The sequence below is a fragment of the Fusarium redolens genome (assembly GCF_020744475.1).
Source record: "Fusarium redolens strain MPI-CAGE-AT-0023 chromosome Unknown BKA55scaffold_20, whole genome shotgun sequence".
NCBI classification, from domain to species: domain Eukaryota; kingdom Fungi; phylum Ascomycota; class Sordariomycetes; order Hypocreales; family Nectriaceae; genus Fusarium; species Fusarium redolens.
In genome coordinates, this window is record NW_025763683.1 from 816,029 (window position 1) to 839,548 (window position 23,520).

Consider the following 23,520-nt stretch of genomic DNA (forward strand, 5'->3'; position numbering starts at 1 on the left):
TGGCGGGTCTCAACCATGCTAGATTACGTATTTGCGCGAGGGGGGATTCATGTCTGTGGGTCTAGCGCCGTTCCATGGAAGCAGCCTCCTGATAGCATCTTTATGCTTATTCTTCGAGCCGCCATGTGCCCTTCTAGTGTACGACCTTAACGGTTACTTCATGGACATTCTTAGCCGCCCAGTCAACAGGCAACCGACCCCTTCGTCAAGCTGATTAGTGCATGTGGTCTTATAAGTATGGCCGCATTTACGAGTCCGTGCCCCATCCCTATTGCAGCAATGTAAAAAGTAAAGTCTTGAGTTCCCTGAAGCACGGCTCTTGTTGTAAACAAGTGGCTCGCGGCCAAAATGAAAGCAAGGTTTAGGCGTAATAGGCGGCTCTATTGTGGATATTTTCTCAGCTGGGAATTCTCCATGAGGCTCTCCTGAGCTTCTTGCTTCTTTGGGGATAAGTTGACGGATCCTTCTAGACCTGCTTAGAACACGCTCTCATCGTTCCATTTCCACAGTCTTGTAGGTACCCATATCGCGTCCTTCAAGGCTTAGTTTAAATTGCGGCTTTGTGAACGCGCGGCCCCTAACACATGCCAATAGCACACTCGGTGAAGTAAATTGTTATAGTGAGGTTCTTCGTTTCTTCTATAGGAACATGGCAAAGCCGAAAAACCTATGTGGCCCTTGAGATTACCCCGGATCTCTTCTCTAATTATCGAAATAACTTGCAAACTAATCCTGGAATTCATTAGTCACATGTATTAATATCAACAACGTGTTCTAGTTTAATATGCCATAATCCTGGCTCTCTCAGCCACGATACTTGCGAATCATGAACATAAACCATTATTACGGTTGCACACAAACAAGAACCATTTCAGGCGTATTATACCTAGTTCTATCTTACCTATAAATATGCGGCGCAAGCCATCATGCTGGCATGGAGTCAAACACGGTTATCCTTCACTTTAGCCTCCAGACAATCGACTTATCCGATCAACATATAAGTGAAATTAGTGGTGTATAAATATACATCATGCTACAACTTCGGAATCTCATCGCAAGCCTCACGATAGGTTCCTTCACCTTCATGGGTGTAACTGCCCAGGCGAACGTTCGCAATCCGCTTACCAAGGAGTTCGACAATTTTGCGACAGAGACATTGGATAGTTGGAAAGTCCCAGGCTTATCCATTGCTGTGATCGATGGCAACGAGGTCTTCGCTAAGGTATGCACTTGACTCCCCTACGCTCTGCATCATCGGCTTGATTGCGTGAGTAAGAATGGTACTAATGCGATATAGGGATACGGCTTTGCGGCATTGCCTGATAAGCCAGCCACACCGGAAACGCTTTGGTACGCCGCTTCGACTACAAAGGCACAGACTGCCGCTACCCTAGCACACCTGATCGACTCTGGAAAGTACCCGGCTCTCGCCAACGGTTGGTCGACGACAATCTCCTCTATCATTCATGACGATTTCGTGCTTCAGGACTCGTGGGCAACGGAGCATATCACACTGGACGATGCTATAAGCCATCGCATGGGGATGGCAGCTCACGATAAAGCCTACGCGGGGCTTTTGAAAGGAAAGGAAGCCAGACCTAAAGATATTGTCCGCAACTTAAGGAATCTACCTTTAACCACCGAACCACGGGTCAAGTACCATCCACAACCCCTCTTTCGGCATAACCCCTCTTTCGGCAAGCAAAATAAAAAAAGCTTCACCAAAACTCATCAACTTCACTTACACAAATATTGGCCAAAATAAATAGCTACTTGGAGGACAATGCCTTTGCTGATTATAGAAATGATTGGAGTTAACGATTGTAGCCCTCTAAGGCTGTGCGGGGTACGCGATGTATGCATACCGTGCTATAGAAATAGTGTTAATTCGATCATCAAGTTCTTCACCGCTCTTTTCTGTGTTTTTTGGCCTTTATCTGCGACAACATATGAAAATGCCTAGGTCAAGACTTCGATGGAAATACACAGAGGAAGACATGGCAGAGGCAATATTGGATGTTACTGATAATGGTTTTTCACCTCCTCAAGCCGCTCAGAGACGGGGAGTGCCTCGGAGCACTCTAATCGACAGACTTAACGGCCGCGGGGCCGTGAAAGAGCAGGTCCACCCTTATCGACGCTTGTCCAAGAGCCAAGAGGATAGGCTCGCTTTCTGGATACTCCGTCAGCAGTCTTTGGGCTATGCTCCGTCCCACAGTCAGATCCGCGCTTGCGTCATGGGCCTGCTGAGACAGCAGGGCGAACATCCCGACTTAGGACGCAACTGGGTGAACAAGTTTATCAATCGCCGTGCAGACCTAAAGACCAAGATGGGCAGACGTCAAGAAGCCAAGAGGTTCGACTCTTTCACACCTAGAGCGGTTCATTGGTACTTTGATATCAGGGAGGGCCAATATGGTTGGATCAAGCCTGAAAACACCGTCAACGTTGATGAAGGCGGTATTATGACTGGTTTCGGCAAGTATTCACCTCTATTACTTGTCGGTGCTTGCATTTTGACCGACTAATTATCTTCATTCAGGCCTAGATAGCTTAGTTGTTGGAAGCGCGGACCCGAAGCGCAAGGCCTTCCTCAAGGGACCACAGACTCGGAATTGGACTTCATTCATCGAAGCCGTCACTGCTGACGGCCGCGCTTTAGTTCCTGGCATAATATTCAAGGGGAAACAACTCCAGAAACAGTGGTTTCTTGATGAGTTCAAGCAGATAGCAGACTGGTATTATATAACATCGCCCAACGGGTGGACTGATGACCACATAGGCATTGAATGGCTTGAAAGAGTTTATCTGCCCCAGACTACGCCTGCCGACGACTCTGATGCGAGACTGATCATTTTAGATGGTCATGGAAGCCATGCAACAATATGTTCACTATTTTCCCCACCTCAAGATCAGTGCTGAGTGATGGAAGGATGAATGGATGGCCACGTGCTTTTTGAACAACGTTTATTGCTGCTATCTACCAGCACACTGCTCTCATGGACTCCAGCCACTGGACAATGGAGTATTTAATGCGTCGAAGGCTGCATATCGACGAGAGTTGGAAAAGTTCGCTTCGTTGACTGATTCCGCTCCAATGGACAAGGTCAATTTCATCAGGGCCTACGCCAAGGCTCGCCGAGTTGGAATGACCAAGAAGAACATACTGTCTGGCTGGAGGGTCACTGGGAACTGGCCAATTTCACGTGCGAAAGCGTTACGGCACCCTGAAATCCAACAAGATGGGCCAAACGGCAGCCCAAGAGTGACTCCTGAACCCAGGCCGTATCTTGGCTCGGACGATACGCCACAGACGAGCCGTCAAATTCGTGACCTTGGGTTGAACAAAACACCAAAGACGCGGAGACGGTATAACGTGATAGCCAAGGGCTTTGAAGCTCAACAGCAGACAGTAGCGGCGCATACGCAGAGGATTGCCAGCCTAGAAGAAGAATTGGCTCGGCTGAAAAGAGGGAAGAAGAGGAAGGCGGTGCCGAATCCTAACAAACGTTTTATGACTCTTGGAGAGACTCTAGCTAGTAAAGAGTGCATACCAGAAGGGGCGACTCGTTATATGCCTGTTGGGGTGGAATTTGTCTCTTCAAGCGAGCAAGAGTCAGAATCGGAGGCTGGTTCTGTCATCGAAGTCAGAGAGGAAAACATACCCCACCAACCACCCAGGCGGTCGCGGCGGGTGGCGAAAAAAACCAGAGTACAATAGATAAACCCTATTTATGATTTATGAAACGAAAAATTTCACGGATTTCTATCAATTCGGTCAAGTTCTGTGTAAGTGAAGTTGTTGATTTTTGGTGGTGGCTTTTTTATTTTGCTTGCCGAAAGAGGGGTTATGCCGAAAGAGGGGTTGTGGATGGTACTCTTATACGAATTTGATGTATACCACAATCTCACATGTCATTGAGACCATCACAGGCAAATGGCTTGGAGACGTGATGAAAGAGCTGATCTGGGCGCCGCTAGATATGAACTCGACCTTTTTCGACTTCCAGGACGCAAATCATGCCCCTAATCAACTTGCTTCGGGTTACTACTGGGACAAAAAGGAAGGAAAATACGGTGAGGTTCCTGCCATGAACATTACCCAGCTCAGCGGCGCCGGGGCAGTTTTCTCCAATGTCCTCGACTATGCTGAGTGGTTAAAATGCCTACTTCACGAGGCAGCTCCATTCTCCAAAGAGGTACACAGGGATATAAAGTCTCCAAGAATGATTGAACCCACGCAGCTGGATGGCTCCAGCGACATGATCACATATGGACTCGGCTGGCACCGCAGCCTCTTTAAGGGGAATGATATATATACTCACAGCGGAGGGGTGCATGCCTATGGAGCCCAGGTCTATTGGTTACCTAACATCAGGTATGGCGTCGTTGCGTTCGCGAACACGGCCCTTACTTCAAATGTCGTGGAGGATATCCTGGCATGGAAGTTGATTCAGGACCGACTTAAAATCCCAGAGAACGAGCGTTCTGATGTCGAGTCTAAGTTCGACACGCCTTCTATTGTCCTACGAAATATTTACTAACTAAGATAGATATCAAAAGATGATGAAGGAATTAGACCTTACTGCAGATGAGTCTGTTGATATTCTCTACCCTAAGCTTCCTAAGCCGCCGTTGCCCCCTACTGTGAACATCACGGAGTTGCAGGGCATATACTACGACCCAGGGTATGGACGAATTACGTTACGGGAAGAACCTCACCCTGATAGATCAGATGAGAAAATTCTTGTCGCAGACCGCCACGACATGACATGGAAGTACCAGATGAGGCTGCATCACGTTTCCGGTGACTATTGGATTATCTACCTGCCTTTTTTTGGAGAATCCAGGGTATATAGTAGCGTTTGTAGCTGGGGAGTTCAAGTTCCGGAGTAATGGAAAGGTGGTTGGACTGCAGGTGGACTGGGTCAACCGACCTACTGGTGAGATGGAAGGAAAGGTCCTATTCAAGAAGGGTGATTAGTTATGAGTTAGGTGATAACAGCTTGAAATACCTAAACACGCAGTAATCTTTGTGTGTTTATATATTGGATGATAGTCATATTGCAATTCGGGACACCAAAGTAATAATGAACAATTAACAGGGAGAAGAAACCGATACTATTGATGCTTCTAGCTTAAAACACCAACGAAGGCGACATCGGGATCGTAGCAGCCCTGGAGTGGCAGTGTGTTCTGATCACTAGACATCAAAACTACATAATATTGATTAGGAATATAAGAAATTTCGTGGCGAGTAAGAAAGGCAATGCAAGGTTCTCGCCACTATAACCACTAGATTGGAGACTTAAAGGGAGAAGACGGGATTGCTGATGCCCTATTTAAGTGATAGTGTGTGTAAATACAGCCATAAGTACAAAGCGATTCGGTAACGTCTAGATATTAAAGCTAATATGCACCCTTGTGGAGGCGTTACGGAGCTCTGCCTTAATGATAGCAGGCCTGAAACTCTCTGTATTACTAACTAGTTTAGAGAATTTATAAAGCTCTTAAGGAAAGAGAAAAGAACCTCTATCTATTGCTGTTTACGGTTTTAATGCAAGCCCTGTCAAAGGCATGAAAACAGCTGGGCTAACCGGCAGCAGCCATAATAGCCCCTTTAAGATTGTGAGTAAGGCAGAATCCGATAAATATTACTTTGCATAGAGAGGCTTGAAAGCAGGCAGCTAATTACCTAATAGATGCTCAGCGCTGTATGCTGTACAGTTACATTTATGAGAAACTAGTATTATAGACTAGTAATTTGAACGGTAGGAATGAATAGACAATTATTGGCTGTTATTAGCTGTAACGTGGTATGTCGGCCTTGTATACTTTGTTAGTATTAAGTTGTCCTCCAGTAGATTGGCTGACTTCGCAGAGATCCTTTAATTATAGGCAGATAGTATATTACTAACTTGCCCTTAGAGAAGGAAACCTCTTGCTGTATTACTAATATTAGCCATAGCTAAGTCTAGTTTCTTTTCTTATATAATATATATCTATTTATTATTTTATATCTTATAACAGAAAGTATAAATAAAATAGCAACAGAATACATTTTCTTAACTAATATTACCTAACTGTTTTTAAACTAATACTACCTAAAACACGAACTTTTAATAATGATAAACTAGTTATGCACTTTGAAAGCCGTATTTTGTATTGCCTTTATCAAGCTAAGGTGATAAGTTGCAAGTTTGCAAGGGCAGCTTAATAATTGTTGTCTGTTTGAACGAGTCCTGAACGTTATTTATAGACCGATTGACGCTTTATGACATGAGAGTGCGGCAGGGGATGTCACTCTGCCGTTGTAGTCTGGTGATTATTGAAATTGTAGATGTCTGTAGTTGACAATTCTCTCAAGTAGGGCTCTGATCGCAACAGCGTGTCCGCAATCAAAGAAATACACCGTTCCAAGAGCCGTCACTAGTGCAAGCGCAGATTGAAGTCAACAAATATTTGCATGCAAGATGCAGAGGCTTAGAAAGGTGATGTTAGGGGCCCAACAAAAGAAAGGTCGCTCAGCAATAGGATGTTCGAGTTTACTCGACCCACGACAGCCGCAGCTGACGTCGCTAGGAGAAGCTGGAGAAGTGGGGGGCTTCACAGGAAGATGGCGGCTGGAGGGGCTGTAGGTGTTTTCAGCCCCGTGAAAAGGGACGAACGTGATTATTACTGACGCCTTGTGGTGCTATTATCCTGGCATAGCTGGTCGGTGAACTAGTTATTAACGCCCCTCGTACTACCATTTAACGCAACAACACACCGACAAATGCCTTAAAATGCTCTGTCACATTACAATTACAGCCTATTGTTAAATGAATAGGAGGAAGTGACCTAAATTTACAGAATATAATGTATTAGGCACTTTATTCTAACTTTCCTGCCCCTAATAATGGTAGGCGATGGAGGCTAAGCAGGAGATGGCGCTTCGAACTAGGTTATTCTATTGATCTTACTTGCGTAACTTTGCTTTGTTATGTAAAAGCTCCTCAGTGTCAAAGTGTAATATCAGCCAAGTGTCATACTAGGCAGACTGTTACACAAAGAAATGCGGACGCCTAAGCTTACTATTCTAGACACCACCGCCAGTTAGCACGCTGTGCATTATTACAAGAAGCAGATAAATCATGTTCCCTCCTGCAGTCTCCAGTATTGCCCCTATCTGGCTCCTCTTGCCATACTATTCTTCAAGATATTCCTAAGCGTAATCTACCAGGAAGGTTACCTAGAATCATGTGCCGCTCTTACTTGCTCTTCTCTTCTAGAGTTCGTTTGTCAAAGCATGTAACTGGACTGAGTGTAAGATAAGGGTCGAGAGAATTAGAAATGGAACTCTCGTCCATGACTCCATCCAATGCTTCCTCATCAATACGGGCCCGTGATGCAAAGGGCCTATTGCTAGATAGTTGACGTGAGGACATGTGAATGTAACTGTTGGTACTGCGGTCTGATGTTTTTCCGGGGGACCTCGATTGTACGAAAAGGCTTTTCAGGCCAGGAAGAGAGACAACAATCACTGTAGTACACATTTCGATAGTGCACCATACATCTGTAGGGATGGTTAGTATATAAACGTTAGGATAATTCTTTTGCTGTTAAAAATAGAATAGTGAAAAGTAATTAGAGACGTACTGCCTGAAGGGTTATCTAATTCATAATCTGTTACAATATATGCAACAAAGCGGGCAGTGCTGATTAGCATTATTATTGTCAGACATTACGTGTATTCGGTCCATTGATCCAGATTGGTATATTCATGTTGTGTTCTGTTGAATTCTGCCCCTTAGAGGTTTTACCATTTCGGTTGCAATCTTAAAGTATCCCTGCTTGCACGTGAGACCCCAGCACCTGTTCAACAATTATCAGTCCTAAGGAGAAGATACCGGCCAGGTCTATCCTTTGCCGCCGGTGAAGTTTCAAAGAGTTGAGGACAAAGAAGGGGAGGCAGAAGACTAATAGTCAGATAATCAGTTAGTCGGGGCCGTGCAGCAACTAAATCATAATTAACATACGTAATATATCAGTAGAGACATTTAATGCCTAGTTTACAGTAAAGTCAGCAACGGGGTTCTAAATAGATTCTAACTGGTTCTTGAGTGACCTTGAGATATTAAACTGTTAGCATATAGACATGCTGTCTCCATAGAAACAGGCTCCTCACCAATTGTTCGATATAGGGCGTGTGTGCAAAGTATCAGTCAATACTGATGTAAGGAAAGCCGCGGCCTCAAATCCTGTGGTAAAATATAGTGCTAGCCTTAAACGCCGGAAGCTTCGTGGAATTAGCCACCAATAGAAGACAATAATTAAAGCCTCGGGCCAATAAAGTCCTATATCAAAGAAATGGCATCGTATAAAGACAGTCTGATATAAGTTAGTCATTATCCACATTGTTTATCATTTGAGCGTCTTTTTATGAAATAATATAAATAACCACTCCTACAGCACGTACCTTTAAATATTCGACAGAATCAGTGTAACCTGTTGCCAATTTGAAAGGACGATCTATTCCAAAATTCAAAGCTTTAATTAAGCAAATAAACCACCCCAAAATAAACATCCATCCACACCATACCAGATAATCAGGAGTCGTAAGAGCGCGCTGCTCTAGGCCGAGTCGAACCCATCCACGTAAAATAGTTACTAGCAGCGTCAAGAAAAGTGCGACTGCTTGTATTATCTGTCAAATACATTAGGTATGTCTCTTTGTCAGCCTGTAAGATACTGGTGCTTACGATTGAAGTGGAAACTTCTATCCTGCCAAGTAGGAATACAGGCCCTTAAAGGCTTATTGCTGTCTGACAGTACTACACGCAGTACCACAGTTTTGGGAGGAGCAACCCTGACAGATCTTTAGCTGAGTATATTATAAATATGTGGAAGGGGTAACAGATTGGAAACGGTGCAATGTCTGTGCTTACCAAGGAGTGACAGAAGCCTTGTCAAGCTGTAAATTTTACTACCCAGTCGTTACAAGTCCTATGACTTAATAGGTCGAAGACTGCCTTCCGGAACAAAGAGGCCGGGTCTACCTCAGCTAGCATGACTCGGATATCCCCACAAGCCAGATAGTGCGGTTTGATACTGTTACTAGCTTTGAACCACTGTTTTGGAATAAATCTACATACCTCACGGTGTTCCCCATATTTAAAGAATGCAAAGAGTGTAACTGCCTTGGATTTTCTCTCCTAAGATAAAGAAAAGAGTGCTAAGGCCACTGGTACACTTCGTCAAGCTACGCTTGACCTATTAGTCTGGCATGATCTTGCCGTAAGGCTGCTGTATCTTGTTTTTCTAACACTTTTTTGCTTACATGTACTCTATATAAATCACCTAAGTAACGGAAATTTGACATCTAAAATGGGATTTTTAAGCCGCTATCCGGAAACTATTAATAATGCTAACGGCAATAATCCGGTTGGGGAACGGATTCACCTGTTTAATTGTCCAAGACAAGATTGTTAATTGAGGATCTAGTTAGTGTTAGATCTGACCTTTCCCTTCTTGCCGCAACGTACAGCCCCCAACCCCCATTAGTTAACCGCCCCTATTTGCTGGCCACCCAATTCAAGAACATCATTTAGAGAGATCGCTTTAAGCATATCTCGATTACATGGTCACAATCACTCAATACGTAGGCATTTTGGCGCCATTTGGAGGTTCTAGTTGCCATTCAAAGCACATATCCTGGTTTTTTTTGCCCGTTTCGAGGCGTTGGGCGGATCAAGATGCCTCTACATCTCCTCACGTGCCTTTAGAATATCTGGGACTTTAGCAATCTTCTCATTGTTACCATAGGCAACCTTCTTCCGCTTTTGGGCGTAGCTCCTCTAATTAATACTCTAGAAGACCTAGTACAAGATCGTGACTACTCATCATGGTTTTTGACAGTCTAATCCCTCGCCGATATTAGTGAGGAATAGGCGAAGTGATTGACCCAGCTTCCGCGCGGAGGTAACATTACTTCCGCGAGATGTAGCAGCTTTAATAAAAACGGGGTTAAGAAAATGTTCTTAGACAGGCATACCATTTCTTCGGTAGCGTGGGCGGCTGGTATGCTGGCTTGCCCGTCATCGGATTCATTAAAGGCTTTGCCATATTGATTGACCATAACCTGACGTTGCTCAACCTGTCTTGATGTCTTTTTAAAGTTATTCTGACCTTCCTAACTTCACTATAGCATTGTAAGAACGTGATCTTGCCTAGTGTACCGTAATCGGCGATCCTCATTCTCCACAGGCTCAAAGACGGCAACGTCGAGCGGTTATAGGACAAGAGAGGAGTGAGGAACTAGAACAAGAAGACAACCATCGGTAGCACAGCATTTAAACATAATGCCATCACCAGCATGGCACCCACAACCGTCAATAATAACAGTACTTTATCTCCTTGCTAGTTTTGTCTCCGGAATGAATATTGTTTTCAGCCATCTTACGCGATGTTGGCATTATTCCAGCCTTTCCCACTCGCCGTAAAGTCCTGTTTATCAAGAAAGGTAGGTTCATCAGAAAACCACAATCGTTTTAGTGTTTTCCATTCAATAATAATCAGCGGAGTCGGCGTCTGGCCAAGTTCTGAGATACATGCCATTATTGTGGTACGATTAGGTGATTCCGGACGTCTTCATTATCGCGAGCTTCTTACTACAGCTCCCCAGCACTGGGCCGTTGAGACACAGTCCCTCCTCCCTTATCCCCATTTCGTCTGGTGCAGCCCTAGCTTCGGGGGCGCCCTGTCACCGGAGACATTATTTCTGAGCTAATTTGCGCAAAATCCCGTCTGGTGCTAGCGTGGTTGCCACACGGAAACTTCCGTGGCCGAGGGACAGAAATATGGCAATCTTTATCCAATCGCCGAGAATGGATTTTCGTACCGTTGTACGTCCACATTATCCCCTAGCCATAATTAATCTAGGACTTAATAAATTCAAATAGAAATAGGAGAATAGAGCCGTATAGAAATCTTCTTTGTTATTTGCCTAGTTAATGGTTCTGCATAGAGGTAACCCTAAGTTACTGCAATCGACAGCTGAAACGTTCATGTACCACCTACGCGTTCAACTCAGATAGTGAGTGGTATAGCGGCGATAAATGAAAAAACAGTCGTGAGAGTCCGGTCCGAGCATCGTGCGCGGTGTTTTAAAGAACGAACCAGTATGAGTATGGGAACGAGGTGGAAAAAAAAACGGGGAGGCATGCCAATCGTTTCCAGAAGCAAGAACAACGTAGGTCATTTGCATGTGTAGCGTACCAGCCAGTTGGTGGAGGTATGGGGTAAATGTGGAGGGCCTGGGGGCTGGCTTAGCCTAGGGAGTGAGCAGCATCAATATAGGTTAAATGGAACTGATTGCTTGTTAGGACGTGATTCTCCGTGTCCAGACGGCATTGCTCTAGTCCAAACACGGTTATTCATGTACAACATCTAAAGAGAGCTAGTGGAGAAACCCGACGTATAAAGATTGGGCCCCTGAGTTGCATGAAACCCTAGCATCACATCAGGATAACCAGGGGGACTTTTCCCTCCTTAGTTGTACAGTACGGAACCATATTCATACATTTCCGACCCTTGTAACCTGTAAGTTCTTGTTTTTGAATGGGTTTGGTCCATCCCTTGTACCGGGAGCCTGTCACAGGAGTAATCTGATTGGTTATTTCTGAGTTACGCCGAGATTACGAAAATTGATGCCCACATGTCTCATTCCTTATGCACAGTCATCGCGACTTGTTAGATGAGACGTTAGCCAGACAAAATTTGACATGCCTGTCACCGTTTCTGCGGGTCTGGCGTGCATTCTCGGTTTTCGATTTGAGACATCCCGACTGTCATAAAAGCTTAATGAGATGTCGGTTTTTTAGAGTGCAGATCTCGCTAAAGCTAGTCTTAACCCCAGTCGTCTAAGATTGCGATAGATCGTCCACGAACACAATATTAAAATGATGGTGTAGATGTTTGGAGTCGAGGCCTTTGGAAGTCTCCCTAAGGGCTTAAGGACGGGATTTGAGGCACGTCGAATTCACACACCCTCCCTTGCGTAGATTTTCTTGGAGGCTTGGGACATGGAGGATACTACTGGTCTACCATCGCCATGCAGGTGGCTTTACAAGTTTGGGAGAAGAGAGATACACTCGCACAAAGACAGAACAAGAAGAAATAGGATATTTAATACCGCTGGCCCCGCCTGCCATCATCTTTTAGTCGACTTTCTGCCTCTTCATACACAATGAACATGATTCAATCATTATCAACAGTGCCCGCGAAACCCAAGCAAAAGAGTAAGTTGCCTATTCTCTTTATTTGTTTTTTAGTCTGATGCTATGGATCTCCGGTATATTGTATTGAACAGAAATAAAGCGAAGGAAAGCAGGGCAACCTATTATTATCATACTAATATAGCGTTGTTTAGAAACCAGAAAGGTTTCTACCCTTACTCCTAAACAGCTCGCCCGCAAGAGAGCCAACGATCGAGAGGCCCAGAGGGCGATACGTATCCGCACCAAAGAGCATATAGAGCGGCTAGAGCGCGAGCTAGCGGAGCTCAAGAGCAACCAAAGTCATGATCAGACCATCCAAGATTTATTACGCCGTAATACGGCTATAGAGAGAGAGCTGATTCGACTCAAGGAGATTATGGGCGCGCCAACTGCCTCGTTATCTTGCCATGAACCAGGTCCAACTGCACGACAACTTTTATTTCCCGACAAGTTCTCAACAACAACAACAACAGTTTGCAATGGCAACCTAAGCACTGGTAGCGATGCCATTCCTAGCACTCACAGAGCACCGTTCTCGGGGGACTACAACAGCCACCACGACTATAACCAACAATACATCCTGTCTAACAACTGCGAATCCTTGGTGAGCACCATCTCCTGCGCCATCCCCTCCAACATCTCGACCCCCTCATCACCAGGCGACTATAGTGCTGGAAATATCCAAACCAGCATGTCCACCTCGGTCCTTCCCTTCAGCAATACCAGCTCCTCAAACATTTGCACTATGTATGATAAGGATGTCATCAAGATAGAGTATATCGAGGCGGGCTACTTCGGCGCAATACCCCAAGCGCTTCATCAACCTGACATGAGGTATGGCAAGTAGATTAGTCATAATAAATATCTAGAAGCCAAGCTCCACGTTAATACTCCTCCGTTTTATCTCAACACTCCTCACTCCCACCCCTCTGTACTGTATCACTAGCAGTAGCTATCTGCCTGGAACATGTAAATAATATACTACACTCAGCCATCTTCGTTAGTTCGTTAAATTACCTCGGCAGTTGAAACTGGTGTGTATCCACATGGATGTCATTTGACGTGTCGCGTCGATGATCTTCTGGTCAGCTTCGGCCAGAATTAACGCCCGCAGACCCAGGAGACCAGGCTACGACGACCTGCCAGATTCTGGGATACGTATAACCCCGCTCCCTATGCTCTAATCCGTACCCCCATATGATGCTGCAAGCCACGAAGTATATTACTATGAACTACCTCTAAGGTTAGGGTTACATTACCAAGAGACTCCCGGCTAGCTGTGATGTAACTGTCCAAACTTTGGCCTCCTGAGATAGTAGGAATAAACCATTTGGGATTAGGTTATTGACATGTTTTCTGCAAGTGTAATGTTTAGGGCTAGTCTGAAATATGACATATTGCCATTGGTTGCGTCCTGGTATTAAATGGCCACTTACCGCCGATCACTGTTAAACTTTGATCGCCTAGCGGTTGCCGTAGGAGGGTCGGAGTCGGCCGGAGGCGAAGGCAGCCACTTTTCTTGCTTTTTGCTAACAGTGACAGCTCTACTCGGGTAGGGCCTTGAGACCGGCCCCCCTTAGCCTAACCCATTCCACACGTGGAGCCTGAGGGTCAGGCACGGGGGGTACGGTGACTAGGAAAAGGGTCGGTTGACTAGGGAAATTAAGCTACCTCATTTTTATATGTGCGCCCCACCAAATTAGATGTACTTCCTTTGCCACGGATAACTACATGATTGTGACCGGACCAACCCCTCCATTTGCAACCCCCACCAAAAATGCATATTGCCAAAACACCAAGCAACCATCACGACTATTCGGTATTTTCTTCATCCTTTGGGATAACGAACTCGCCCTAACTGACTTCAATAGTATCCCCAATGACTATTTCTTCATTATCATCATCATATTCATCATCTTCATCCATTTCCTCATCATCTTCAACGATTTCTAAGCCGTCAGCTTCCAACGACATCTTCTTCCGATTAGAGCGGCGTTTTTCCTCGTCACTGACAATAAATTCCAACGCCTCCTTCACGATATTGAAGTCATAGTCAAATGGAAGAAGGAATTGGGGATTCCAGTGAAAGATAAATACTCTAGGGGCTTCCCGACTTTCTGATTTCTTTGCATTAGTCGCTTTCACCTTGGAATCTTTGCTTTTAGCCAGAAGCTCGCGGTGAAGCCGGTATCTTGACCCTATCACCGCCGTCGACCGTATACAATCTTGGTGTTGTTTTTTTATATAAAATTCGGCCGCTGTGAATAGCTTCCTTTTCTGAGAATAAGTCGGCTGGCTGCTGTATAGATCAGCAACCCGTAGATCCTTTAAAGAAGCCCTGAGCATCTTCCTGACCGCTGCAATCCATCGTCGTAAATACCCGACTTCAACCCTAACTTCTTTAGTGTGCATACGAGCTTCCTCGGCCGCCTGACCGGCCAGCCGGTTGTGCTGATCCTTTGCGACGCGAAGTCTGGCATCATATATAGTAATTGGCCCGTAATTTGCCAGTATGGTGGTCCCCTGATCCCGGGCAGACCTTCTAAGGTTCTTCTCCTTGAGACGGCGCATTTCCTGAGTCGCAGTAATCCCATTGACTGCGAGAGTTGTATGTGCTTTCTGCAGCTTCTCATTGACATGTGACACTGAGGGAGTCAGAGGCGTGCCCGAGGTTATTGAGCATTCGATCCTGAGGGCCACATATTCCTCGTACTGACGGATCTGCCGTAACTTGAGCTCCGGCGTGTTCATTTCGATCCAGTTGACGCACGGGGGTGGCGTTGACATCAATCGAATCTCCTGGTCGTGACGATTCGAATGGTGTATCTCATGAGGCGGCGTAACGCCGTCTTCCTCACTCATTTCGGAGTTGCTATCGCTGCTGTGGGTGGAAGAGGACCCTCGTGAGATATAGCCGGGTAACGACTCTTCAGCTACCTCCAAAGATAGTGATGATAAGGGATTTATCATACGGGCTAGTACAACCTCAGGATCGAAGGGATAGATGCCGGTCTTTTGCCAAGATGAGATGATAGTGCTTCTCTTAGTAGTACGGGCGCGTACCTCCTGTAAATGGAACAAAAAGTCAGCTTTATTGAAGTCTGTAGCGCCATCTGCAATCTCACGAAGAAGGATTTCCTGATGCCAATGCTTGTATACACAGAATAGCCCTACATCTAGCGGTTGAAGGATATGTGTCAAGTGAGGCGGGAAAGGGAACAACACCACGCCTGCATCTTGGGCTTTTTGGAAAAGCTCTTTGGTAAAATGATTCTCACAACCGTCTAGTAATAGTGTTCTTTTTCCCGGACTCAAAGAAGTCCGGGAAAGCCGTTCAAAGTGGTCGAAGAATTCTAGCGCGGAGATATCATCGATATAGCCGTTTGGTGTTGTAACGATCGTTGTGCCCGGTTCAAGGCGGTTGTCAACCCACCGAGACGGCAGCTGTACGCCCGGCATGATGATAAACGATGGAATAACCCGTCCTTTTGCTGATATAGACTCAATGATCGTGACGCTTATTGTCTCGTGTGCATCAGTCAAGATAGGCTTGTCGATTTCCCCAAAAGTCCACAGGAACATCCCATTTTTAAGATAACCGATCTGGAAGCCTGTCTCATCGATGTTCCACACATCCTCGTAATCTATGCCTTTTTCCGCGTAATCATGCCACTTGCGAAACCACTCTTCGACGTTGGCTCGGTCTGCCATCGCCTTTCTTTGCACTGCGATGGTTGAACTCTTCTTTCTATGAAGAATAGAGGAATATCTTCTTAGAAAACGTCTTGCCCAGTATCTAGAAGCCGTTGGAAGTCGGTCAGTTGCTTTTAGAATTGAATTAGCATACTGTCGAAGAGTACGCATCTGTATATGATGTCCCTGAGTGACGCGGCGCCAGCACCAAGCGAGGATCGCCTTCTCTTCTTCCGGCGAAAAAAGCGTGAAGTTGCCGCCATTTTGAGAGACAGGATGTTTTCCTTTTTGTCGAGAAAGCAACCTTTTATATGGTACCCTCCATGCCTTAGCAGCTTTAACAGCTGAGGAGTAATATCCTTCCCTTAGAAGCTCGACAGCCGCGACAGTACGCGTCTCAAGGTTATGAGCTGTATATCGCAAGACATTAGGGTTTCCGGTGTCAGAATTGATATATTTTTGTACTGCAGTAAGAGCCGGTTCAGGGCTTTTGATTGATGTATCCATCGTCTCAATTGAATAGAAATTGCAATTATCATGACTGAATAAAGTAATTACCTTGTTGGTGTTGAGGACGTTGAGTGGTGATTTCGTTGCGATGTTTGTGAGGGGTAATGACATATCGCGGGCATCATCAGTGCAGTAAAGAGGGACAATTCAACTAAAGGAGTGACTTATTTTTTTGGTGGGGCTACATACAAAAATGAGGTATCTAATTTATTCCCCAGTCACCCGCCCCTTTCCCTAGTCAGCCTACCCCCCGTGCTTGACGCACGGGCACCTACGGTGGAAAGGAAAGCACGGGGGGTCGGTCTCTAGACCCTACCCGAGTAGCAGTTTGACCATCAACAAAGACCCCGGATGTTGTCCCCGTCGAAGATTACAGCTACAGCATATGGACAGTTATATTAACAAGTCATGTTTGGCATAAAGGAGACAAGTGACATAAAGATGACTCCTGATGGTTGATGTTACAATTTTATCTCATTGGAAATGCTACCCAAGGTCTAGGGGAACTCTTAAGGCACTAACTTCACACTTCTAGGAAGACCTTCCTCCTTTACATCTAACATTAGATGAAAGCTATGAAGAAGAGCGTGCCTGCACCGCGCGTCTTTGCCCGCGTCTATACTTGAAAAGTCTGTCTAACCCTGTGCAGCTTGGCTCTCGATGCACCGCTATTCCAAGATCTAATATCAAGTCTTTCGAGTCCAAAACGGCTAGGGGCATGGATTCTAAGATGATATATCGCGCGCCGTCTGGATGAAGTTGATAACTTGTTGCGACTACGGATGCTAGATATTCATATGTTTTTTTTGCGTATTTTCGAAACCTCAATCTGGAATTATTATTGATTACATTCTCAGGAAGACCACAGCTGGCTCTTACTTAATCGTAATCGTAATAGTAATATAGCCAATGTACATATTCGAGGATAAGCAATGCGTGCATATGAGTCGTGGTTCTTGGTGAATACTTGGTCTGTGGCCGTCAATAGAAATGTTTATAAATCTCCTAGTCAAGGTCCAGTTTTAGCCCTTAATCCTGGGAATTTTAACTATACTTAAATCTACCCTTTGATTTTAGGTTGCATGTGCTTTGTTGATGTTATTGAACCACCTGTTGTGATAAATTTCATTTTCCCCTTGATGATTGTAGTTCCGAGGAGATGGACTTACTACGTACCGAAGAAACGAGGCGATGTTACCTTGTGTGTCAGGCTAGACAAGGAAGGGCTTAGACCGTGAGTACTTTCGCCATTACCCCGCGGTCTAGAACATCGCCATGGTACGGAGAGTTTGAACAATCCAGTTTCAAGGACAACTGACCGTCTTCACAGTAGTGTAATTACAGTCTCATAGTTTTAACTTTGCTGATTGTTTTATTCTAGGCCAGATCCTATGCATCCCACTCTTTGGTCTCCTTGAGCATCAAGTTCCCTAGCCTGGAAGGCGTGCAATAATGGTCACCGCAAAGGCAGGCAGTATAGCGGTCACGGGTTATACTTTCAGGACTGAAGATATATAGACATTACCCAGCCTGAACCAGCAGTGCTTAAGCCAAGAATGCCAATCAGTTCAAAGAATCACATCCAGCTTGTCATTCAGGAGCTGCGTGACATGGACCGCGCTGCATGAAGGGCCATCAAGCACCAGCAAATGGTTGTGGAGGCCAGCTTGACGGAATGAAGACCCAGCAAATTATGACCAAATACGAATAACAAGAAGTTTATAAATAAGAACGTGTCTAATAAATAGACAGATATCAATCGTAGGAAGCCCCAGTGCCCTACAGAGCCAGGGGAATGCACGGCTATTCCTATCCAACAAACCACTCACCCCGTACCTTGCGCAATCTTATGCCCCCCGATGAAACAAACGTAATTTAACTTTGGACGGCCTGTTAACCGATGAAGATAAACAAAAGCGCCGTAAACATCCTAGCGCACTTGGCCATACAAGTCCTTCCGGGCGGAATGAATTTATGCATTTATTGACCGCCTGTTCACACTGGGAATTTTGCATGCCCTCGTTCATCGTTTCACGGTGGACCAAAATGGAAGATGAATCTTCAGTGCTGACGACTACTCTTTCGTCAGATCCAAGCCGCGGACAACTCTCCAGGAAAGGTGACAAAACATGTCAGCCTCCTCATACTTCGGCTGATGTCTCAGCCCGACAACCGTCGCCGCCTGACGACTCAGCGAGACATCTCTATGAATTCAACTACTTCGCAAAATTACCCGCAGAAGTCCGAAGCGAGATTTGGAACCTGGCGTTCTCTCTATCTTCACCTCGAATATACATTCCGTACGCACGCCGAATAGAAGGAAGTGGGAGGCAGTATCCTCACTATCGACACGACTTGCCAGGACTTATGGTCTTGAGCAACGAAGTCCGGGAAATCACCATCAGAAATCGAAAACTTTCCCTCATATCGGGCAGGTATGACGTCTGTAACTCGAAATATGTCAAACGCATATATGACTGGGCTGATCCAAAACGCGATTTACTCTATATCTATATCGATCTCCATTGGGACATCCAGGGTCATTTTTCTTATATCGAGAACGTCTTTGAAACTGTAATTCTCTGTCCAAAGAACATCGGGAATGCGCTCCATCTAGAGGAACTGTCTCGCTGGTCTACAACACTATCTCATTCTTATTCCTCAGAATCGGGCACATCATATTCATCAAAGGTCAAAGAACTACAACTCGTTTGCCGATCATACAACCTCCCAATCTCTAGGTTTTCGGTCGGAACCCAGAACGACTTTTTAGTCTTAGATCTTGATAAGGAGAATGATGTAGTCTGGTTTTTAGCATTACGGAACCGTTTTCCAAAGTGCGACATTCCTTGGAATGTTATTGAGAATGATTTTCGTCGAGAAAGAAACCTTGATTGGCAACTTGGAGTACTTAACGATTGGAGTACAGGAGTAAAGGAGCTCGAGGGTCAATATCATATTCGCCTTGGCGATGCCGACAGCAAAGACATGCGACATCTTCCTCTGCCAACGGATGTGCAAGTGGATGTTTTGGATATTGTTAATGATACTTGGGTTGATACAGATGGCATTTCGGATAATTTACATGGTTATTTTTGGTTCATGTTGCCGTGGGTGGATTATGCGACTTTGGTCAGTCAAGTTTGGGCCTCATCCATCGGCGTAGCAACATTTCCCAAGGTACGACGGGTTGTACAATTTCATCTGGAAGGTTAAGACACACGATTGACAGCTTCAGAACTGAAATAATGTATACAGTTTTAGATAAGTTTCACAAAGCTGCTGTCAAGTCAATTGATCAGATTAGGACCTAAATCCGATATGAACTGACAATTTGCCTTCTGTATCTGATATGGTTAATATATGATTGATGCATAATATATCATACGTCATGCAAAGCTATCTTTAGCCTTGTGGCCCAGTCTTTAGGTTCTGACTAGCCCTGATGCTGCTTTATAGGCCCCCTTAGACTAATACACCCTCCCTAACCCAGCTCTTCAGTAGTTGGACCGACTTAATGCTCGATCCAAGCAGAGAATGCCGCTTTGAGATGAATGTAGGCTTTATAAGACCAAATGCTCTCTTACCCGGTTGCCAAGGGCGGAATAGCAAGGACATCCCACGCAAATCTGCTTAAACGCGGGAAAATGTTGTTTTGATTAATTTACCACCGAATAGGGTCATTCACCTGCTCTGGTCTAAGCTTGTAGTGTCTTTTAAGCTCACTGCCTGTTACTCAGAGCTTTGACTATAAGGCATGAGCAAGGCTTTCAGAGCACAGCAAAGTCTATATATGATACTCCTAATAGAATTATAATATAAGCAGATGTAGTATTAAGCTTTTAACTTGAATAATAGTAGTCTATGCCGTAGTGTAATGCTCTAACTCTAGTTGTCCAAAGTAAAGAAACTTCAACATAATTACAGACTCCTTTGCCAGGATGTAACAGGTTTTCCCCAAGCTTCAGTGTCCAGCAGCCGACTGCATCAAAGTATTCACTGTCCCAATAACCAAACATCATCAAACATGCACAGCAGAGTCTCTGAACTAAGTTATAGTAATTACGCTCTGCTAGTCCCTTAACTTGCCCCCTTTCACTAACCAGAAGAAGTTCTTCACTACACCCAATATCAGCGCACGATAAGCTCGTGGGGCACTTACGTCTGTGTTTGTATGTTGGTGTTAGCAGGTGGTCAAAACTACCGTATCTACAGCCTTGAGGTCTTGACAAATATTGTCACTTTTGTGAAAAATCACTTTAACTAGGCTTGATATGCGGGAAAGGAGTAATAGGTAAAGAATTTCCTTACGTTGCGTTAGTCATTGTGAGTAAGGGTAGCTAAGCTCGAAAGGAATAAGCCTATCAAAGGATATATGAAGGCATGGTTACTGGTATCGCTCTATTGATGTGAGGCTCAAGAGGATCTTTTATGTAAACCGAAATCTATCTTCTCCGCTTAAAATAGTCCTACCGATTCGTAATAAGAAACAAGTTAATTAATGAATGATAGAAAGGCTGCGGCCCTACTCGCCAGATCCTAGGCACCCATAGTGTTGCAAGCATATATACAGAAACCGGCCAACGTTGACGGCCCAAAAATCAAGTATTCATACGCATCTGGATTACGTGTTGTTGGAAAGATTGTGGTATGAGCGAGGCTAGCCTCGAGTACCCATTAAACATCAACGGGAAAGTGCCCTAGGATGATCTCTTAATGGTAGATGATTTTGAGAATATCTGTACTGTAGTCGAGAAATGACACGGAATGGCGGCTCCTGGGCCTAAGCCATCCTGCAGCAACTCTGAGCCTCGCAGCTGAAGTGCTTTTTCGGGTTCCGGACGGATCGAACTTGCTTTGATTTGATGCTTCCTTTTTAGTTTGGCATAGTGTAAGCCGCATGCGTTACACAGTGTCCTTATTCCATCGGGTCCGCGGCGCCATTCAGGGGTCTGAGTCCGGCCGCATTTGTGGCATCTGCCAGTTTGGGACGCACACTGTCAATACGTCAGTTTTATGTTTCCCCCTCTAATAACTAAACTTACTGCCAGTCGCTTCGTGGTTCCTGTCGTGCCAGATGAGGGCTGCATAGCATATACAGAAACAGGTGCATGGTTCTCCTCCTTCATCTTGGCTCCTTCACGAGCCCGCTCATTCTGATCGATGTTTGCACCAAGTCCTCAATATGTTCTAGAGAACGCTTGATGTGCTCCATGTTACTGAGCATGTTGCTGAGTTCCCATTCTGTCGGCAGCCTTTCGGGATCACGTGAGCCCGTGCTGCTCACAAGCAATTCGATTATACGTTTCAGCACAGTCAAGAATGATGCGGGATGAGGAACTAATCTAGACATAGTTAGTTTTGCCGACCTTGCATCGGGGTTTATGTTAACTCACTTGATTAATGAATCTCGGTAGCTCCAGCTCCTAGGGTGTCTGTTGACTGAGGCATCATATCCGGCTTGAGTAGCAAAGTCGTGTCTGGGAGGGGTCGGATAAGGGCAAGAGGTATCTGGCCAGGAGGTAGTGAGCGGGGCTGAGAGGAAACCGGATCTGGAGGGGGGGATGGTGGAGCTGAGTGAGAATGTCCTTGTCTGAAAGGAGGATGAGGCTCCTGCGTCTTCTGCTGCTGGGGTTGGCGATGCTGGGATGGAATCTCCGCCTTGACTGAGGGACTCTGGCAACAGTCAGAGACAGGAAGAGGTGATGGAAGGCTGGTGAAAGGTGGCGGTAGAGGATCCGAAAAGGCAGATAGGGTATGTTGTCGGGGAGGGAAGGATGAAGTCGAGAGAAGTTGATGCAAAGATGGGTTCTTCCCTGTCTTGGGTAGCGGTAGACGGACAGATGCGAGAGGCAGGGAAAGTCTGGAGTCAGTCTGGACGCTAGAGAGAGGTCTATGAGTATAAGCGGCTGGCTTAGTATCTTGAATGAACTCTGAGATGGAGGGCAGTGACTGCCGGTTCGGAGACACATGGTAGTCGGCATGCTTTCGGGGCTCAACAGAAGATGTCATGCTGGAGAGCTGAGCACGGGACGAGGGATGAGAATAGTCCGAATATAAACTGGTTCTGTTTTATTGTGAGTGGTCGGTGTAGTAAGGGTTGCTATAACCGTAGGAGGAGGGTGCTTGATAAAGTCTTCTGAAAAAGTCGCTTGAGATGGACTAGCGATATTGATGATACGGGTACCGGTATGGTTGAGGAAGACGGTTTGTCTAGAGATGGTAGCAAAATGGCTGCTCTGTGAGCGAACTGATTGTTATCATGGGCGTGACTGACACAATAAAGAGAGGATGTTGCGGCAGTTCTTATATTGGACTTCAGATCAGATAGATGTCACTGGCTAGGCGTGACAACCAAATCGATCTGTCAACTACCAATGTGGCCTAGCTTTACAGGGGTCCGCGGAAATATCAAGAATTGAAGAAGCAAATAACCTACACGCGAAAAGCGCCTCTTCAGCCAGCACGGATTTACCGCGGCTGATAATATTCAATAAAGAAGGACCCCTCCCCGCTTAGAGAAAGAAAAAAAAAGAAAGGAGAAAAAAAGATCCCGGAGTACATAGCCGTCCCCCCGAAATTCTGCCTCTCTCCCTATTTTCCATTCGTTATTAAGTCGTTACTTTTATAAACTTAAGCCACATAATGCGCAGATGACAGTAAGCAGACCAGCCAGTCCAATAGTCAATATCTACGTGGTTCTGGCTGGCGTTTAGCTTTGTTTTCTCGTCTCTGATATGGAATTTCTTTGTTAACCACTGCAATGCCCAGGCTACCGTCTTATCCGACTCTCTTTCTTATTTGAATATGTGGCGCTTCTTTCTATTCCTTTACGCGGCATAACCTTTGGGAAAGCCAGTCACACCGCTTGTGTCATGTAATAATATCAGCACACGAGGAGCACGTTTCGGATTAAATATTTTCATAAAGTATTTTCAACCAAATCCCCACACAAATTCTTCTCAATTTAATTGATGAATGTGGATTAAATACTTGAAGGAACGCAGGCATATAGTGCCTACAGCAGCGAGATCTTTAAGACCTGAAATTGAGCCAAGAA

General features: G+C 45.3%; 6 protein-coding genes across 6 annotated transcripts; 4 read left to right on the forward strand and 2 right to left on the reverse strand.

The window, feature by feature from the left end:
• Positions 1 to 1,156: 1,156 nt before the first annotated feature.
• On the forward strand, positions 1,157 to 1,570 carry BKA55DRAFT_487982 (beta-lactamase/transpeptidase-like protein; the record flags this gene model as incomplete). The annotated part of the gene is made up of 2 exons (XM_046186237.1): positions 1,157 to 1,222; positions 1,298 to 1,570. Coding segments are annotated over 2 exons (339 nt in total), but the record flags the coding sequence as incomplete, so codon positions are not given.
• A 2,383-nt stretch (positions 1,571 to 3,953) lies between these two features.
• On the forward strand, positions 3,954 to 5,261 carry BKA55DRAFT_544926 (beta-lactamase/transpeptidase-like protein; the record flags this gene model as incomplete). The annotated part of the gene is made up of 4 exons (XM_046190765.1): positions 3,954 to 4,378; positions 4,554 to 4,851; positions 5,106 to 5,189; positions 5,235 to 5,261. 4 exons carry the CDS (start codon positions 3,954 to 3,956, stop codon positions 5,259 to 5,261), a joined length of 834 nt encoding a protein of 277 aa, XP_046043762.1.
• A 5,710-nt stretch (positions 5,262 to 10,971) lies between these two features.
• Positions 10,972 to 11,299, reverse strand: BKA55DRAFT_581933 (uncharacterized protein). The gene has a single exon (XM_046194078.1). It carries the CDS (start codon positions 11,237 to 11,239, stop codon positions 11,063 to 11,065), a length of 177 nt encoding a protein of 58 aa, XP_046043763.1. The 5' UTR covers positions 11,240 to 11,299; the 3' UTR covers positions 10,972 to 11,062.
• Positions 11,300 to 12,226: 927 nt separating this feature from the next.
• BKA55DRAFT_713931 (uncharacterized protein) lies at positions 12,227 to 13,306 on the forward strand (the record flags this gene model as incomplete). The annotated part of the gene is made up of 2 exons (XM_046200850.1): positions 12,227 to 12,278; positions 12,410 to 13,306. The coding sequence occupies 2 exons, from the start codon at positions 12,227 to 12,229 to the stop codon at positions 13,102 to 13,104; spliced, it is 747 nt and encodes a 248-aa protein (XP_046043764.1). The 3' UTR covers positions 13,105 to 13,306.
• A 4,964-nt stretch (positions 13,307 to 18,270) lies between these two features.
• Positions 18,271 to 19,860, forward strand: BKA55DRAFT_581938 (uncharacterized protein). Its single transcript, XM_046194079.1, has one exon. It carries the CDS (start codon positions 18,474 to 18,476, stop codon positions 19,674 to 19,676), a length of 1,203 nt encoding a protein of 400 aa, XP_046043765.1. The 5' UTR covers positions 18,271 to 18,473; the 3' UTR covers positions 19,677 to 19,860.
• A 1,255-nt stretch (positions 19,861 to 21,115) lies between these two features.
• Positions 21,116 to 22,472, reverse strand: BKA55DRAFT_713943 (uncharacterized protein; the record flags this gene model as incomplete). Its single annotated transcript, XM_046200851.1, has 5 exons — positions 21,116 to 21,457; positions 21,506 to 21,616; positions 21,748 to 21,805; positions 21,857 to 22,134; positions 22,302 to 22,472. The coding sequence occupies 5 exons, from the start codon at positions 22,470 to 22,472 to the stop codon at positions 21,161 to 21,163; spliced, it is 915 nt and encodes a 304-aa protein (XP_046043766.1). The 3' UTR covers positions 21,116 to 21,160.
• Between the last annotated feature and the right edge of the window lie 1,048 nt (positions 22,473 to 23,520).